Source organism: Condylostylus longicornis, unplaced genomic scaffold, assembly GCF_029603195.1.
Source record: "Condylostylus longicornis isolate FDR11 unplaced genomic scaffold, ASM2960319v2 ptg000608l, whole genome shotgun sequence".
In the NCBI taxonomy this organism is placed as follows: Eukaryota; Metazoa; Arthropoda; class Insecta; order Diptera; family Dolichopodidae; genus Condylostylus; species Condylostylus longicornis.
Window position 1 is genome coordinate 645 of NW_026578562.1, and position 18,566 is coordinate 19,210.

Sequence of the window (18,566 nt, forward strand, 5' to 3'; positions counted from 1 at the left end):
AGCTCGGAAAGCCTCCAGAAGCAGAGGAGCCATCAGGCCTTGGAGGACTTGGCGTAGGATGCTAGAAGCGGCATCCTCTCACATCAGTTCACTTGGGTTTAATTGTCCCTAGTTGGTCACCACGGTTGGTGATGAATTCTGGAGACGTATGCATGTAACACCAGACACGCATGTGTCTCATACACGCAAACGCAATCACATCAATTCCTCAGCATGATTTTTGTAAATTATAAATTTCTTCTCGCAGTCTTTGCTTGTTTGGTAATTGCTGGCTCAGCAGATCCCTGCGGTCCAACTTGTCGATATCCCTGTGAATCAAAAATTCCTGGACATGTCTCAGAAAGGTATTGCAAGCAGAATTGCGGTTTCGGACAAGATTGGATTTGCCTCAAATTCTGTCGCTGTGCCACCGAAAAGACAACAACGCCACCAACAACAACAATACAAGACGAAACATCAGAGAGTAACGAACCCTGCGGTCCAACTTGTCGATATCCCTGTGAGGCAATAACTCCTGGACATCCTGAAGAAAGGCATTGCAAGCAGAATTGCGGTTTCGGACAAGATTGGAAGTGCCTCCACTTCTGTCGCTGTGCCACTGAAAAGACAACAACGCCACCAACAACAACAATACAAGACGAAACATCAGAGACTAACGAACCCTGCGGTCCAACTTGTCGATATCCCTGTGAGGCAATAACTCCTGGACATCCTGAAGAAAGGCATTGCAAGCAGAATTGCGGTTTCGGACAAGATTGGAAGTGCCTCAAATTCTGTCGCTGTGCCACTGAAAAGACAACAACGCCACCAACAACAACAATACAAGACGAAACATCAGAGACTAACGATTCCACTTGAGGTATAGAAAAAAATCATTTTATTGAGATTCAATCTCACCGATATTTTTTACTGTAGATTTAGCATCAGCGATGTTTTTTTCGCGATATTCACGCGGTGCATTTTAATTCTTCGCCAGAGATTTCACTATCCAACGATAAAAATTGAGAGCCACCAACTCAGAATGTTGAAGTTTGTGCCGCTAAGGATACCGAAAGTTGTACATTTCATGTTTGTTAGGAGGCGTATGCATGTCTGGTATCACATGTATACACGCGTATCACCCCACGGGGTCTCGTTTGTGCCACTAGTGTGCCTCCGTCTCGGAGAATGCATGACAAACTACTTGAAGTCCTCGATCCCTGCTGAGGTTCTTTTCCACGCATCTTAACCTTCTTCGTATTCTTCATCTGAGAAACAAACAAAATAAGCGATTGGAAGCTCGAAAAGCCTCCAGAAGCAGAGGAGCCATCAGGCCTTGGAGGACTTGGCGTAGGATGCTAGAAGCGGCATCTTCTCACATCAGTTCACTTGGGTTTAATTGTCCCTAGTTGGTCACCACGGTTGGTGATGAATTCTGGAGACGTATGCATGTAACACCAGACACGCATGTGTCTCATACACGCCCCCCTTTGGAACGCAATCACATCAATTCCTCAGCATGATTTTTGTAAATTATAAATTTCTTCTCGCAGTCTTTGCTTGTTTGGTAATTGCTGGCTCAGCAGATCCCTGCGGTCCAACTTGTCGATATCCCTGTGAGGCAATAACTCCTGGACATCCTGAAGAAAGGCATTGCAAGCAGAATTGCGGTTTCGGACAAGATTGGAAGTGCCGCAAATTCTGTCGCTGTGCCACCGAAAAGACAACAACGCCACCAACAACAACAATACAAGACGAAACATCAGAGAGTAACGAACCCTGCGGTCCAGCTTGTCGATATCCCTGTGAGGCAATAACTCCTGGACATCCTGAAGAAAGGCATTGCAAGCAGAATTGCGGTTTCGGACAAGATTGGAAGTGCCGCAAATTCTGTCGCTGTGCCACCGAAAAGACAACAACGCCACCAACAACAACAATACAAGACGAAACATCAGAGACTAACGAACCCTGCGGTCCAACTTGTCGATATCCCTGTGAGGCAATAACTCCTGGACATCCTGAAGAAAGGCATTGCAAGCAGAATTGCGGTTTCGGACAAGATTGGAAGTGCCGCAAATTCTGTCGCTGTGCCACCGAAAAGACAACAACGCCACCAACAACAACAATACAAGACGAAACATCAGAGAGTAACGAACCCTGCGGTCCAACTTGTCGATATCCCTGTGAGGCAATAACTCCTGGACATCCTGAAGAAAGGCATTGCAAGCAGAATTGCGGTTTCGGACAAGATTGGAAGTGCCTACACTTCTGTCGCTGTGCCACTGAAAAGACAACAACGCCACCAACAACAACAATACAAGACGAAACATCAGAGACTAACGAACCCTGCGGTCCAACTTGTCGATATCCCTGTGAGGCAATAACTCCTGGACATCCTGAAGAAAGGCATTGCAAGCAGAATTGCGGTTTCGGACAAGATTGGAAGTGCCGCAAATTCTGTCGCTGTGCCACCGAAAAGACAACAACGCCACCAACAACAACAATACAAGACGAAACATCAGAGAGTAACGAACCCTGCGGTCCAACTTGTCGATATCCCTGTGAGGCAATAACTCCTGGACATCCTGAAGAAAGGCATTGCAAGCAGAATTGCGGTTTCGGACAAGATTGGAAGTGCCGCAAATTCTGTCGCTGTGCCACTGAAAAGACAACAACGCCACCAACAACAACAATACAAGACGAAACATCAGAGACTAACGATTCCACTTGAGGTATAGAAAAAAATCATTTTATTGAGATTCAATCTCACCGATATTTTTTACTGTAGATTTAGCATCAGCGATGTTTTTTTCGCGATATTCACGCGCTGCATTTTAATTCTTCGCCAGAGATTTCACTATCCAACGATAAAAATTGAGAGCCACCAACTCAGAATGTTGAAGTTTGTGCCGCTAAGGATACCGAAAGTTGTACATTTCATGTTTGTTAGGGGGCGTATGCATGTCTGGTATCACATGTATACACGCGTTATCACCCCACGGGGTCTCGTTTGTGCCACTAGTGTGCCTCCGTCTCGGAGAATGCATGACAAACTACTTGAAGTCCTCGATCCCTGCTGAGGTTCTTTTCCACGCATCTTAACCTTCTTCGTATTCTTCATCTGAGAAACAAACAAAATAAGCGATCTACAGATGATGGCTTGGAAGCTCGGAAAGCCTCCAGAAGCAGAGGAGCCATCAGGCCTTGGAGGACTTGGCGTAGGATGCTAGAATCGGCATCTTCTCACATCAGTTCACTTGGGTTTAATTGTCCCTAGTTGGTCACCACGGTTGGTGATGAATTCTGGAGACGTATGCATGTAACACCAGACACGCATGTGTCTCATACACGCCCCCCTTTGGAACGCAATCACATCAATTCCTCAGCATGATTTTTGTAAATTATAAATTTCTTCTCGCAGTCTTTGCTTGTTTGGTAATTGCTGGCTCAGCAGATCCCTGCGGTCCAACTTGTCGATATCCCTGTGAGGCAATAACTCCTGGACATCCTGAAGAAAGGCATTGCAAGCAGAATTGCGGTTTCGGACAAGATTGGAAGTGCCGCAAATTCTGTCGCTGTGCCACCGAAAAGACAACAACGCCACCAACAACAACAATACAAGACGAAACATCAGAGAGTAACGAACCCTGCGGTCCAACTTGTCGATATCCCTGTGAGGCAATAACTCCTGGACATCCTGAAGAAAGGCATTGCAAGCAGAATTGCGGTTTCGGACAAGATTGGAAGTGCCTACACTTCTGTCGCTGTGCCACTGAAAAGACAACAACGCCACCAACAACAACAATACAAGACGAAACATCAGAGACTAACGAACCCTGCGGTCCAACTTGTCGATATCCCTGTGAGGCAATAACTCCTGGACATCCTGAAGAAAGGCATTGCAAGCAGAATTGCGGTTTCGGACAAGATTGGAAGTGCCTCAAATTCTGTCGCTGTGCCACTGAAAAGACAACAACGCCACCAACAACAACAATACAAGACGAAACATCAGAGACTAACGATTCCACTTGAGGTATAGAAAAAAATCATTTTATTGAGATTCAATCTCACCGATATTTTTTACTGTAGATTTAGCATCAGCGATGTTTTTTTCGCGATATTCACTCGCTGCATTTTAATTCTTCGCCAGAGATTTCACTATCCAACGATAAAAATTGAGAGCCACCAACTCAGAATGTTGAAGTTTGTGCCGCTAAGGATACCGAAAGTTGTACATTTCATGTTTGTTAGGGGGCGTATGCATGTCTGGTATCACATGTATACAAGCGTTATCACCCCACGGGGTCTCGTTTGTGCCACTAGTGTGCCTCCGTCTCGGAGAATGCATGACAAACTACTTGAAGTCCTCGATCCCTGCTGAGGTTCTTTTCCACGCATCTTAACCTTCTTCGTATTCTTCATCTGAGAAACAAACAAAATAAGCGATCTACAGATGATGGCTTGGAAGCTCGGAAAGCCTCCAGAAGCAGAGGAGCCATCAGGCCTTGGAGGACTTGGCGTAGGATGCTAGAATCGGCATCTTCTCACATCAGTTCACTTGGGTTTAATTGTCCCTAGTTGGTCACCACGGTTGGTGATGAATTCTGGAGACGTATGCATGTAACACCAGACACGCATGTGTCTCATACACGCCCCCCTTTGGAACGCAATCACATCAATTCCTCAGCATGATTTTTGTAAATTATAAATTTCTTCTCGCAGTCTTTGCTTGTTTGGTAATTGCTGGCTCAGCAGATCCCTGCGGTCCAACTTGTCGATATCCCTGTGAGGCAATAACTCCTGGACATCCTGAAGAAAGGCATTGCAAGCAGAATTGCGGTTTCGGACAAGATTGGAAGTGCCGCAAATTCTGTCGCTGTGCCACCGAAAAGACAACAACGCCACCAACAACAACAATACAAGACGAAACATCAGAGAGTAACGAACCCTGCGGTCCAACTTGTCGATATCCCTGTGAGGCAATAACTCCTGGACATCCTGAAGAAAGGCATTGCAAGCAGAATTGCGGTTTCGGACAAGATTGGAAGTGCCTACACTTCTGTCGCTGTGCCACTGAAAAGACAACAACGCCACCAACAACAACAATACAAGACGAAACATCAGAGACTAACGAACCCTGCGGTCCAACTTGTCGATATCCCTGTGAGGCAATAACTCCTGGACATCCTGAAGAAAGGCATTGCAAGCAGAATTGCGGTTTCGGACAAGATTGGAAGTGCCTACACTTCTGTCGCTGTGCCACTGAAAAGACAACAACGCCACCAACAACAACAATACAAGACGAAACATCAGAGAGTAACGAACCCTGCGGTCCAACTTGTCGATATCCCTGTGAGGCAATAACTCCTGGACATCCTGAAGAAAGGCATTGCAAGCAGAATTGCGGTTTCGGACAAGATTGGAAGTGCCGCAAATTCTGTCGCTGTGCCACCGAAAAGACAACAACGCCACCAACAACAACAATACAAGACGAAACATCAGAGAGTAACGAACCCTGCGGTCCAACTTGTCGATATCCCTGTGAGGCAATAACTCCTAGACATCCTGAAGAAAGGCATTGCAAGCAGAATTGCGGTTTCGGACAAGATTGGAAGTGCCGCAAATTCTGTCGCTGTGCCACCGAAAAGACAACAACGCCACCAACAACAACAATACAAGACGAAACATCAGAGAGTAACGAACCCTGCGGTCCAACTTGTCGATATCCCTGTGAGGCAATAACTCCTGGACATCCTGAAGAAAGGCATTGCAAGCAGAATTGCGGTTTCGGACAAGATTGGAAGTGCCTACACTTCTGTCGCTGTGCCACTGAAAAGACAACAACGCCACCAACAACAACAATACAAGACGAAACATCAGAGACTAACGAACCCTGCGGTCCAACTTGTCGATATCCCTGTGAGGCAATAACTCCTGGACATCCTGAAGAAAGGCATTGCAAGCAGAATTGCGGTTTCGGACAAGATTGGAAGTGCCTACACTTCTGTCGCTGTGCCACTGAAAAGACAACAACGCCACCAACAACAACAATACAAGACGAAACATCAGAGAGTAACGAACCCTGCGGTCCAACTTGTCGATATCCCTGTGAGGCAATAACTCCTGGACATCCTGAAGAAAGGCATTGCAAGCAGAATTGCGGTTTCGGACAAGATTGGAAGTGCCGCAAATTCTGTCGCTGTGCCACCGAAAAGACAACAACGCCACCAACAACAACAATACAAGACGAAACATCAGAGAGTAACGAACCCTGCGGTCCAACTTGTCGATATCCCTGTGAGGCAATAACTCCTAGACATCCTGAAGAAAGGCATTGCAAGCAGAATTGCGGTTTCGGACAAGATTGGAAGTGCCTCAAATTCTGTCGCTGTGCCACTGAAAAGACAACAACGCCACCAACAACAACAATACAAGACGAAACATCAGAGACTAACGATTCCACTTGAGGATAGAAAAAAATCATTTTATTGAGATTCAATCTCACCGATATTTTTTACTGTAGATTTAGCATCAGCGATGTTTTTTTCGCGATATTCACTCGCTGCATTTTAATTCTTCGCCAGAGATTTCACTATCCAACGATAAAAATTGAGAGCCACCAACTCAGAATGTTGAAGTTTGTGCCGCTAAGGATACCGAAAGTTGTACATTTCATGTTTGTTAGGAGGCGTATGCATGTCTGGTATCACATGTATACACGCGTATCACCCCACGGGGTCTCGTTTGTGCCACTAGTGTGCCTCCGTCTCGGAGAATGCATGACAAACTACTTGAAGTCCTCGATCCCTGCTGAGGTTCTTTTCCACGCATCTTAACCTTCTTCGTATTCTTCATCTGAGAAACAAACAAAATAAGCGATCTACAGATGATGGCTTGGAAGCTCGGAAAGCCTCCAGAAGCAGAGGAGCCATCAGGCCTTGGAGGACTTGGCGTAGGATGCTAGAAGCGGCATCTTCTCACATCAGTTCACTTGGGTTTAATTGTCCCTAGTTGGTCACCACGGTTGGTGATGAATTCTGGAGACGTATGCATGTAACACCAGACACGCATGTGTCTCATACACGCCCCCCTTTGGAACGCAATCACATCAATTCCTCAGCATGATTTTTGTAAATTATAAATTTCTTCTCGCAGTCTTTGCTTGTTTGGTAATTGCTGGCTCAGCAGATCCCTGCGGTCCAACTTGTCGATATCCCTGTGAGGCAATAACTCCTGGACATCCTGAAGAAAGGCATTGCAAGCAGAATTGCGGTTTCGGACAAGATTGGAAGTGCCTACACTTCTGTCGCTGTGCCACTGAAAAGACAACAACGCCACCAACAACAACAATACAAGACGAAACATCAGAGACTAACGAACCCTGCGGTCCAACTTGTCGATATCCCTGTGAGGCAATAACTCCTGGACATCCTGAAGAAAGGCATTGCAAGCAGAATTGCGGTTTCGGACAAGATTGGAAGTGCCGCAAATTCTGTCGCTGTGCCACCGAAAAGACAACAACGCCACCAACAACAACAATACAAGACGAAACATCAGAGAGTAACGAACCCTGCGGTCCAACTTGTCGATATCCCTGTGAGGCAATAACTCCTGGACATCCTGAAGAAAGGCATTGCAAGCAGAATTGCGGTTTCGGACAAGATTGGAAGTGCCTACACTTCTGTCGCTGTGCCACTGAAAAGACAACAACGCCACCAACAACAACAATACAAGACGAAACATCAGAGACTAACGAACCCTGCGGTCCAACTTGTCGATATCCCTGTGAGGCAATAACTCCTGGACATCCTGAAGAAAGGCATTGCAAGCAGAATTGCGGTTTCGGACAAGATTGGAAGTGCCGCAAATTCTGTCGCTGTGCCACCGAAAAGACAACAACGCCACCAACAACAACAATACAAGACGAAACATCAGAGAGTAACGAACCCTGCGGTCCAACTTGTCGATATCCCTGTGAGGCAATAACTCCTGGACATCCTGAAGAAAGGCATTGCAAGCAGAATTGCGGTTTCGGACAAGATTGGAAGTGCCGCAAATTCTGTCGCTGTGCCACCGAAAAGACAACAACGCCACCAACAACAACAATACAAGACGAAACATCAGAGAGGAACGAACCCTGCGGTCCAACTTGTCGATATCCCTGTGAGGCAATAACTCCTGGACATCCTGAAGAAAGGCATTGCAAGCAGAATTGCGGTTTCGGACAAGATTGGAAGTGCCTCAAATTCTGTCGCTGTGCCACTGAAAAGACAACAACGCCACCAACAACAACAATACAAGACGAAACATCAGAGAGTAACGAACCCTGCGGTCCAACTTGTCGATATCCCTGTGAGGCAATAACTCCTGGACATCCTGAAGAAAGGCATTGCAAGCAGAATTGCGGTTTCGGACAAGATTGGAAGTGCCTACACTTCTGTCGCTGTGCCACTGAAAAGACAACAACGCCACCAACAACAACAATACAAGACGAAACATCAGAGACTAACGATTCCACTTGAGGTCTAGAAAAAAATCATTTTATTCAGATTCAATATCACCGATATTTTTTACTGTAGATTTAACATCAGCGATGTTTTTTTCGCGATATTCACTCGCTGCATTTTGATTCTTCGCCAGAGATTTCATTATCCAGCGATAAAAATCCAGAGCCACCAACTCAGTTATCAGTCGGATGCATGTCTTATGAGAAAAGTGCAGAATGTTGAAGTTTGTAAGGATAATGAAAGTCGTACATTTCATGTTTGCTGGGAGTCGTTGGTATCATATGTATACACGCCCCCCTTTGGAAGTCAGTTGAGACATTATAGCATGAGGTGAAGTCAGTATCATAATGAACTAGACATCATGCAACTACACCAGCAACAACTCCACCCGCCCAAGAGCTTTTCTTCCCCACGATGATATTGTTCGGAGTCGAATTCTTCGAAGATCTTGTAATCGTTCATAGACGATACAATTGAACCTCTTGTCCTCAAACGGGGTTTGCGAACAACAAGAGTCACCATTCTGCCGTGTCTAATCCCATCCTTCGAAGCTAGTTTGATGAATTGCAGTAATCCATGGAAAGTTTTCAAATATTCAGGATCAAAAAGGGAATCACAATCACTAGTCCATTGCATGCATCCTAATCCAATCACGAACTTGCGATTGAAATTTCGATTTTTGATTCGCCAGCATCTCTGCTGCTTCTGAAGTGACGAAAGAAAGCTCAGTCAAATTCTCCATTCTAAATATCATCCATTCTAAGGATCATCCATTGTAAGTATCGCTGACCTTGGTTTAATGGATCCCCAGGGTTTGGCTCCTAAGAAGCAGAACAGTTTCGAGCTAAACTATGTTCTATTGCTGCGACATTTCTCACCAAAAAAAGATGTAAAATTCCATAGAAGATGCTCCCAAGCGAAAGCACGGGCTTCCAATCTTCCCTCAAAATATTCAAACACACGTTCCCCGTCGTATCGATGTTGGGATGGAAAACCTACAATGAGAGAATGACGCTCCACAACAGTAATGGAGAACGATGGCATCTGTACATCATCTATCCCTGGTTATATCACTCGATCATTCTTTTGACTATCTCTCAGGATCAAAGCTCTAGAGATTGATCCTCTTCAAATCATTGATATTCCATTAATCTATACCTTTGTTTCGCACTTGACCTTGGGGGCGTCGTGTGGGTATCCGACGGGAACGACAACACTAAACTTGAACTTCCCAGTCTGAGTAAAAAATGTTAGATTGCGAGACGACATTGGAATTCCATACACTCCAATATCCCGAACTTGGATGAACGAGAAGTTCAAACTTCATGAGATCGTTTTTATCCGGAAACTGAATTGAGAAACCTGGTGGAAGCTCTAAATCATCAAGTTCTGAGGCGCACAGATGAGATAAGAAGGGAATATTGATGAACAACCTTTTTGCATCCGAATCTCTCCCGGAGTCTTTCGGGGGCCTTCTTCTTCAGGAGTTTTAGAATCTCCATTCGAAGCGGCATTCGACTCTGGAGTCCGTCCACGCCCCCTTCCTACTCCATATATCTTTAGCATTTCTGGAACAGGACCAGTAGACCTCTGAATAGTCCAATTTCATTCGAAAATTGTTGCGTGTTCAATGTGAGTTACCCACTTTGAGTGTCACTGTGTCCCATTGTCATCAATCACTGTCACAATTTGACAAAATGAAATCACGAGTGGCAACCCAGTGGTTCTTGCGATGATCACGAAACACAAATGAACTTGGGATCACAGAAGGCAGCCTGGCGATGATCAGGTATTCTTTACCAGTTAGGACAAAGAACCCGAGGCTGCGAGTTCACCGCTTTTGAGTCTCTCGATCGAACGGTTTTTGATGAAAAAGGACGTTTCAGCGAATCTCTTGAGAAACATGGAGGTGGATGGATTAATGAATGACATTTACCTGAGCACAATTCCACAAGCACGTTTGTTCTTTTGACGCCAGTGTTTTTCCTGATCAAGATAACGATTTCTAACCGGCTCTATGACGATGAGACTGTGAAGAACTCGACAAAGGCCACTTCTCACCGGGGTAACTAACGCAACGCTCAAAACAGCAACCAGTGATTTCGACTATCTGCTTGTGGCCTTCTGCTATCTGCACAAATCAACATGTTCGTAAAAAGTCGGCAAGCTTGACCCTTTTGCTCTTACCGCCTGTAGCATCTGGAGGCCTTGTTGTAGCTGAGCTGTTCCCTCGGCGCCCTCTGATGAAGAATCCATGGTAAAGGTCCTCCAGGTGACAGTACCTTTGACTGTACGTATGATTTTCACAAGAGGATTGCGATTAAGTTTCAAGCAATCCAAAAGGCCAACAGTCATATGGACCCTATGTGGTCACAACTTCGGACGTCATAATCATGGAAATGTGTTTGTGCGTGCCTTTACAATTGGGACAACGAACAAGCAACGCAATAATATTCCATCGCAAACGAATCGATTCGGGAATTCCGCTCTTGGTCGCTTGGCGCCGTTTTTGTGGTCCACTGACAAGTACGCAGTGCCTAAGATGACGTCGAGCGAATTATCTGATCCAACCCTCGTAGAAATTGTCGTCGTCGAGTTATTGGGGCTTTTGGATGTTTAGTTCTTGGCAAATTAGCAACAATTGAAGCCCCTCTTTTGTTGGGAAAGCTCATAGATTCAATGACGCACTGTTCAGCAGAATTCCAATCCAGTGCTGCTGGCGAATCACTCTCTACTCTTCTAATGGCTGATGCCTCAATACCAATAGGTTGGCTACTCAGAGTCACCTGAAAATTAGTTGTTTCTGTTTTTTCTTTCAGCATTAGTCTCAGGTTATGCTTTGGCTCGAGTTGCGAGTTCTGGCTTTAATGAATTGCGCAACGCAATCTTCAGCAAGGTTTGTTGACACACCTGAGTCTCTCCTGCGTTGCGTGGCTTCATTCACTCGATTCATACGCAGTTTGGAAGAGCATCGCAATCTGGTTTCTTTTTGTAATCAAGGTTTCTCACTCCGCATGCAATAGCATTTCATGTCAAACATTCGCCCATCTTCACCAGTTAGGTAAAATCTTTGTTTAAACATCGTCTCGATTGAGTTCCGTTAGTTGATCGAATCAACGCAAGGATCGACACACCATCCATAGAGTCGAGTTTTAGTGATGCCTTCTTCTTTGCCAGACCTTGATTTTATTCTTCTATCGAAATCTGGAGAGTTGACAACTATCCTCTCACGGTATGTTCTCTTTGAAGTGATTGAGAAAAGCAATTGTAGAAGTATCTCTGAGTGTTTCTTTCCTTTTCTATCAGCGGAATACGTTCGATCACCCAATTACTGAATATGATGCTGTTCCAAGTCATTCCTACTCTATTGGAATTCAGTCTCGTGTTGTCGTTATTAGCTTGGAAATTGGGTCCAGAGGTTGCAGGTAATGTTCAACAGAGTGCTTGTCTTTTTGGACGAAAGTGTTCTAGGAATCACGACTCTCACGATGGTGGCGTATGTTGCATTTACGATGCGAGTGACTGCAAGGAGAACAGAATACAGGAAGGATATGAATCGAGCTGAACAAAAAGCTGCTGGAGTGATGACAGACTCATTGACAAACGCCGAAGCTGTGAGGTGAACTAATTGGAACAAGTGTTTCCATCTTATCGGATAGAAAGTCAATTATTTATCCCACTGATTGAATTCCTTTTTGCCAGATTTTTTACAAACGAGTGTTTCGAATTGGAGAGATATCAAGATTTTCAGAATCAATTTCAAGAAGCAAACATAAGAGTGAGTTGATCGCCCATTCATGTAGCTGCAGTCGCAATTATTGTCTATCAATCTTACTCGTGAATATTCCTTAGCAGTTGGCATGGCCACAACTCCCGAGCACTCTTCATACATGCATTCTTTACTCATATGGTCTTCATGCAAGTTGCACCCTTCATATCATCAGCTTTTGACAGGTTGCTAGATCTCTTGCATTTCTCAACTTCGGTCAACAAACAATCTTCAATCTGGGACTTTTTGCTGCGATGGTTGCTACTGCTTTGCAAATCTCTGCTGGAGTTGTTCCCGTTGGTGAGGGAACTCCTGACACGCGCTCAACTCATTCCGTCTTTCTCCTTCAAGGTCACATGGCGTTCGTTACATCTTTACTTTTTCAGTTAGCAATCCCCCTGAACATGATTGGATCTGTTTATCGTGAAACCAAATTGAATCTCATCGATCTTGAAAAGGTATCAGCGCGTGAATTCGAGTTGTGCTTGTGGTGCTCGTAGTAGAAGTTGTGCTTGTGGTGCTCGTAGTAGAAGTTGTGCTTGTGGTGCTCGTAGTAGAAGTTGTGCTTGTGGTGCTCGTAGTAGAAGTTGTGCTTGTGGTGCTGGTAGTAGAAGTTGTGCTTGTGGTGCTGGTAGTGGATTCGAGTTCTCTCTCGTCCATGGAAGGATTTTTTCTTACCCGCTCCTTTCATCCTTTTCAGCTCCACAGTCTTCTGTCACTGCAACCAAAATGCACTTCACCCCCAAGTGCTCAGCAGTTTGAGTTCAAGTATGTTTTGATCAAGAGCCAAGAATCCATTCACAGAAGTTCTGTGAGTTCTCAATAGAAATGGCGGCTTGATCAAGTTTGAAGATGTTTCCTTTGAGTATCGTTCTCAATTCGAGACGTTACAAGACGTGAAGCTGGACAAAGATAAAAAAGAGGGAAGCCGCAAACACTCCGCTCCTATCCCGATCTTCTCCGGTTAGTTAACATACGACGCATCTACAACATAATGGTTATTGTCTTTTGATTCTAGGTTTGAATTTGGAAATTCAGCCAGGATGGAAAGTTGGTGTTGTTGGTCCTTCGGGATCCGGAAAAACATCTCTTGTGAAAATGTTGTATCGTCTCTACGACCCTGTATCGGGAAGAATCTGCTTTGATGGACAAGATTTGAGGACATTAGATCTTTTATCATTCAGGTGAAAGAACTCCAAGAAGTTCTGTTCAGAGGCTTGCATTGATCAGGCAACACATCGGCGTTGTTCCTCAAGATATTGTTTTGTTCAATGAATCAATCTTCTATAATTTGCAATATGGAAAAACTGAAGCGACATATAATGAAGTCATCGAAGCTGCTAAAGCGGCGCAGTTGTATCATGTTGTTATGAACAACTTTCCCAATGTATGCGAGCATGCCATTACAACACTTGAATACGCATCCGACCTTCTCCTTATTTGTTCTGAAAACTTCAGTCTCCATCCTCTCACTTCTTGTGGTTTCAGGGATTTGACACGATCGTTGGGGAGCGCGGACTGAAGCTCTCAGGCGGAGAGAAGCAACGTGTCGGAATTGGTAGATGTTTACTGAGGTAGAGTCTTTTCGTTAAGCCAATCTCAGTAGCGGATGTTTCTTATTGTTCCAGAAATCCGAAAGTTGTCATTCTCGATGAGGCGACTTCCGCATTAGATTCTTCAACGGAACATGACGTTTTGAATGCGTTCAAAGTAAACAGGAAACTGTTGCACTTGGAACATCCTCATCATTGTTCTTTGACCAGGCTATGACCACCGGAAGGACAAGCCTCGTCATTGCCCATCGATTATCCACAATTCTTGACTCAGACCGCATCTATTTTTTGAACAAGGGAAGAGTTGAGGTATGTTCACTCAAATGGTGTTTCATCAATCCATATTTTATGCAGGAATTTGGAACTCACGACGAATTGTTGACCATCCCCAATGGTCAGTATGCTCAAATGTGGAGAAGACAAGTACGAAGATTGTCGTATTCCTCTTTTGTATCATCTTTTGTTCTCACAGAGAAACCATTTGGATACTCCATAAGACAAACCAGTGTAATAATTTACAATGAAACAATTTGTAATAGAGGAAGGCGCCACGTTGTAGCTTGTTTGCCCTAATCTTGAAGATCTGCTGACAAACTGCAGCTGTGCCGTTGTATGTATATAAATGCAATGAAACCAAATCCAACCAATCTGTTAGGCGACGAATCACCCCAATAAATTCAAGCTTTCAACACAATCTCCACACAGGGCGCTCTAGTAAAAGGCGAGAGAGTCGTATGCTTTGTTAAGATTGCAGAATATAGTTAATGGAACACCCTGGAGCTCCTGGCAATATGGCACGTTTCACCAACTGGAGTTTCTTCTAACTCATGTATGGCCCTTTCTGACGGTTTTCGCATACTAATTCTGGACCAGTCACAGCGGAGCCTGCCTTAGTTGACCTCGAAGGAGGACTTGGATGGAAGTTAAGACAAAGTGTGTGTTTGAGTCACGTGATAAAAGGGGGGACAGTAAAAACAGCAATTAAAAATTAACTGCCTTCAGCTTTCAAGCAGCTTTTGTTTCAGGTTTGAACATACTATGGGTCGATTCATCGAACTGGTGAAGACGTTGCCTACAACGCCCCCTTTAATCTTTCAGTTCATTAAGACTCAGTAGTCAGCAGTCGATTCAATGCAGTCGAGCACCTCGTGATGCTTTCCCACTTGGAAGTGAGTGCTCGATGCTTCAAATTTTCCTTGGATTCGAAAGCAAGCATTTGCCACTGTGGATACTGCACGTATTGATGGACTACGTTGTCCCTCAACAAAAGAAATTCTATGACCATTTGACTCATCTGTCAGTCAAACTTCTTTTTGGCTTTAGAGCCAAAGAGGCAAGTGGTCTCTAAACCTCATCCTCGACTGTATCCCCCCTTACCAGCTCAATTACGGACTGAAACCATCTTAAGATTTTCTATCCACACGATTGCTGCAACAGAAAATTGCTGAATATTCGACTAATGCGGCGGATGACATCCAACTGAAGTCCGTCTGCTCTCTACTCTTCATGAACCAAATTGAGTGTTTCTGAGAACCACACCTGAGAAGCCGCCTTTTTTGCCGCTTGGCCGATCGGCTAAGTGTTGTTGGCTCTTCAATCGTGGGCCTGGAATTCCCCTCCGTTCTATAACGAACGTGAAAAACCAACAATAAAGAAAAAGACAGGAAACTCATGCGATCTATGCATTTGAAACACTAGTGAAGATTATGGAAATATTCAGACCAACAAACGTCAACGGTAAAAGAAAAATGCTAGAACGAAAAGGTCAGACTACACGTGGTCACATCTCAGGCACGGTGGGTACATTGACGATTGGCGACTTGTTGGAAAAAATTGTGGGGCTTGAAAAGGGAGAGCTACCCCTTCGTCCTTTTGTGATCCATGTACCAAGTCCTACCGTCCGGAGAAGTAAAGATCTCATCTTCCGGCGAAGAGGTGGCTTTCTTGCCTTTGACCAACCATTGGGGATGAAAAGGGATTGGCCGTCTTCGTAAAATAAAATCGCTTTTCCTTTGGCAGTCTCGCACACTCTTCCTTTTCCTGTCTTTCGAACGAATGGCTTCAGACGTCTTGCCGTTCCTTGAAACGAAAAAAGAACGGAAGAAGAGGTCTTGACTTTCGAGCGATTGTCTTTCGAAACGGAAGAAGAGGTCTTGCCATTCTCTTTGGAAGCACATAAAAAGCCGTTGTCTTGACTACGCATGGCCACGAACTTTCTGGAACTACTTGTAGAAGCCTTGTCTGAGGAAGAAGGACCGTCAGGAGAATGAGAGTCGGCGGAGCAGTCAAGAGAATTAGAGTGGGCGCTCAAAGAGCCACTGACGCCTTGAGGGAATAGTGGCAGCATGGCTGCTTGGAAATACGGAAGCTTCGACTTAGAGAAGCTGGAAGTGACAACTGATCCTCAATAGAGTCTGACTCGCTCACTCAGCTCGCTCCATTGTGGCATTTTGAAAAAAATAGCGGGTCTGCATTGTTAAGATAACTTCACCAAAATCAAGTACTCCGCGATGTACCCAGTCTCTACCTCCTAACGTAACCTACTATTATTTGCCCAGTACACGAGTGTAGAACACCAATCGACAAATTGATCAGAAATCTATTTGTTGAAACATCATCAGGCATCTTCGTCAATCTCTACACATTAAACCAAAAGCGGTGATGCGCTCAAGGCTGCCCACAATAGAGGAATCTTAAACACAAGTGTTCTACAACAGAGATGAAATCCAAATTCTACAACACAGAGATTCTCATCGATCCAAAACTCAAGTCAGAATTCTGTTTCTTCGATGGTTTTTGGGGAATCTCTGGGTAATCCAATTCCAGGTTTAACGAAACCATTAAATGCTACAACACGTCCGATTGCCATTTGTTTTGTTTGAAGTACTATTCACAGGAAACGCATTCATTCTATAGCAACTGACGCCACGAGGCGCAAGAATGAAACATGGTGACTTTGTGACGATGATTGAGTCGTTCTTGTATGAGCTGAGGATGTTGTTGTATTGATGCTTGGCGAAGATGATTCAAGTGGATTGGCTACTGTGGAATTCTTGTTCTTGTGAGCTCGTGGTGTGGTTGTCGCTGCATTGACTCTCTCTTCTTCTTCTTCTCCTTCTTCTTCTTCTTCTCCTTCTTCTTCTCAGAGTAGCAGAAGAGGGTTGAGTTGGGGGGTTGACGTTTGGAAGTGTGGCTTCCTTGTTCTTCTTAGCTGTGGATGTTGTTTTGACGGCACTCTGACAAGATGGTTGAGTTGGGGGGTTGACGTTTGGAGGTGTGGATTTCTTGTTCTCTTTAGCTGTGGATGTTGTATTGACGGCACTCTGACAAGATGGTTGAGTTGGGGGGTTGACGTTTGGAGGTGTGGATTTCTTGTTCTTCTTAGCTGTGGATGTTGTATTGACGGCACTCTGACAAGATGGTTGAGTTGGGGGGTTGACGTTTGGAGGTGTGGATTTCTTGTTCTTCTTAGCTGTGGATGTTGTATTGACGGCACTCTGACAAGATGGTTGAGTTGGGGGGTTGACGTTTGGAGGTGTGGCTTCCTTGTTCTTCTTAGCTGTAGATGTTGTATTGACGGCACTCTGACAAGATGGTTGAGTTGGGGGGTTGACGTTTGGAGGTGTGGATTTCTTGTTCTTTTTAGCTGTGGATGTTGTATTGACGGCACTCTGACAAGATGGTTGAGTTGGGGGGTTGACGTTTGGAGGTGTGGATTTCTTGTTCTTCTTAGCTGTGGATGTTGTATTGACGGCACTCTGACAAGATGGTTGAGTTGGGGGGGTTGACGTTTGGAGGTGTGGATTTCTTGTTCTTCTTAGCTGTGGATGTTGTATTGACGGCACTCTGACAAGATGGTTGAGTTGGTGGGTTGACGTTTGGAAGTGTGGCTTCCTTGTTCTTCTTAGCTGTGGATGTTGTATTGACGGCACTCTGACAAGATGGTTGAGTTGGGGGGTTGACGTTTGGAGGTGTGGATTTCTTGTTCTTCTTAGCTGTGGATGTTGTATTGACGGCACTCTGACAAGATGGTTGAGTTGGGGGGGTTGACGTTTGGAGGTGTCGATTTCTTGTTCTTCTTAGCTGTGGATGTTGTATTGACGGCACTCTGACAAGATGGTTGAGTTGGGGGGTTGACGTTTGGAGGTGTGGATTTCTTGTTCTTCTTAGCTGTGGATGTTGTATTGACGGCACTCTGACAAGATGGTTGAGTTTGGGGGGTTGACGTTTGGAGGTGTGGATTTCTTGTTCTTCTTAGCTGTGGATGTTGTATTGACGGCACTCTGACAAGATGGTTGAGTTGGTGGGTTGACGTTTGGAAGTGTGGCTTCCTTGTTCTTCTTAGCTGTGGATGTTGTATTGACGGCACTCTGACAAGATGGTTGAGTTGGGGGGTTGACGTTTGGAGGTGTGGATTTCTTGTTCTTCTTAGCTGTGGATGTTGTATTGACGGCACTCTGACAAAATGGTTGAGTTGGGGGGTTGACGTTTGGAGGCTCGTTCTTGTCGGTATGAGCTGTGGATGTTCCTGTTATGTTGATGCTTTGAGAAGATGATTGAGTCAGAGGGTTAGAATTGAGAGTTGCAGATGGAATTTGACATTTGACGTTCTCAACAGGAAAGACGGAAATATTTTCTGCACAACATTCGCTGGAATCTTGATCTGGTATAATATTGTCAATGGCCTGTTTAAATGATCTTTGAGATTTTTTAACCCAACTTCTTCCACTCTTCACAGAATTGATCTCTGGAGCCGAA

General features: G+C 44.8%; 3 protein-coding genes and 1 non-coding gene across 4 annotated transcripts; 3 read left to right on the top strand and 1 right to left on the bottom strand.

Annotated features, from left to right (window-relative positions):
• Positions 1-247: 247 nt before the first annotated feature.
• Positions 248-858, top strand: LOC129617691 (uncharacterized; the record flags this gene model as incomplete). Its single annotated transcript, XM_055532805.1, has 1 exon — positions 248-858. A coding segment is annotated over one exon (611 nt), but the record flags the coding sequence as incomplete, so codon positions are not given.
• A 2,508-nt stretch (positions 859-3,366) lies between these two features.
• On the top strand, positions 3,367-4,011 carry LOC129617689 (uncharacterized). Its single transcript, XM_055532803.1, has one exon. The coding sequence runs from the start codon at positions 3,367-3,369 to the stop codon at positions 4,009-4,011; it is 645 nt and encodes a 214-aa protein (XP_055388778.1).
• A 656-nt stretch (positions 4,012-4,667) lies between these two features.
• LOC129617690 (uncharacterized) lies at positions 4,668-6,446 on the top strand. The gene has a single exon (XM_055532804.1). The coding sequence runs from the start codon at positions 4,668-4,670 to the stop codon at positions 6,444-6,446; it is 1,779 nt and encodes a 592-aa protein (XP_055388779.1).
• Positions 6,447-14,460: 8,014 nt separating this feature from the next.
• Positions 14,461-14,567, bottom strand: LOC129617693 (U5 spliceosomal RNA). Its single transcript, XR_008697726.1, has one exon. It is a non-coding gene; the product is annotated as a U5 spliceosomal RNA (small nuclear RNA).
• Between the last annotated feature and the right edge of the window lie 3,999 nt (positions 14,568-18,566).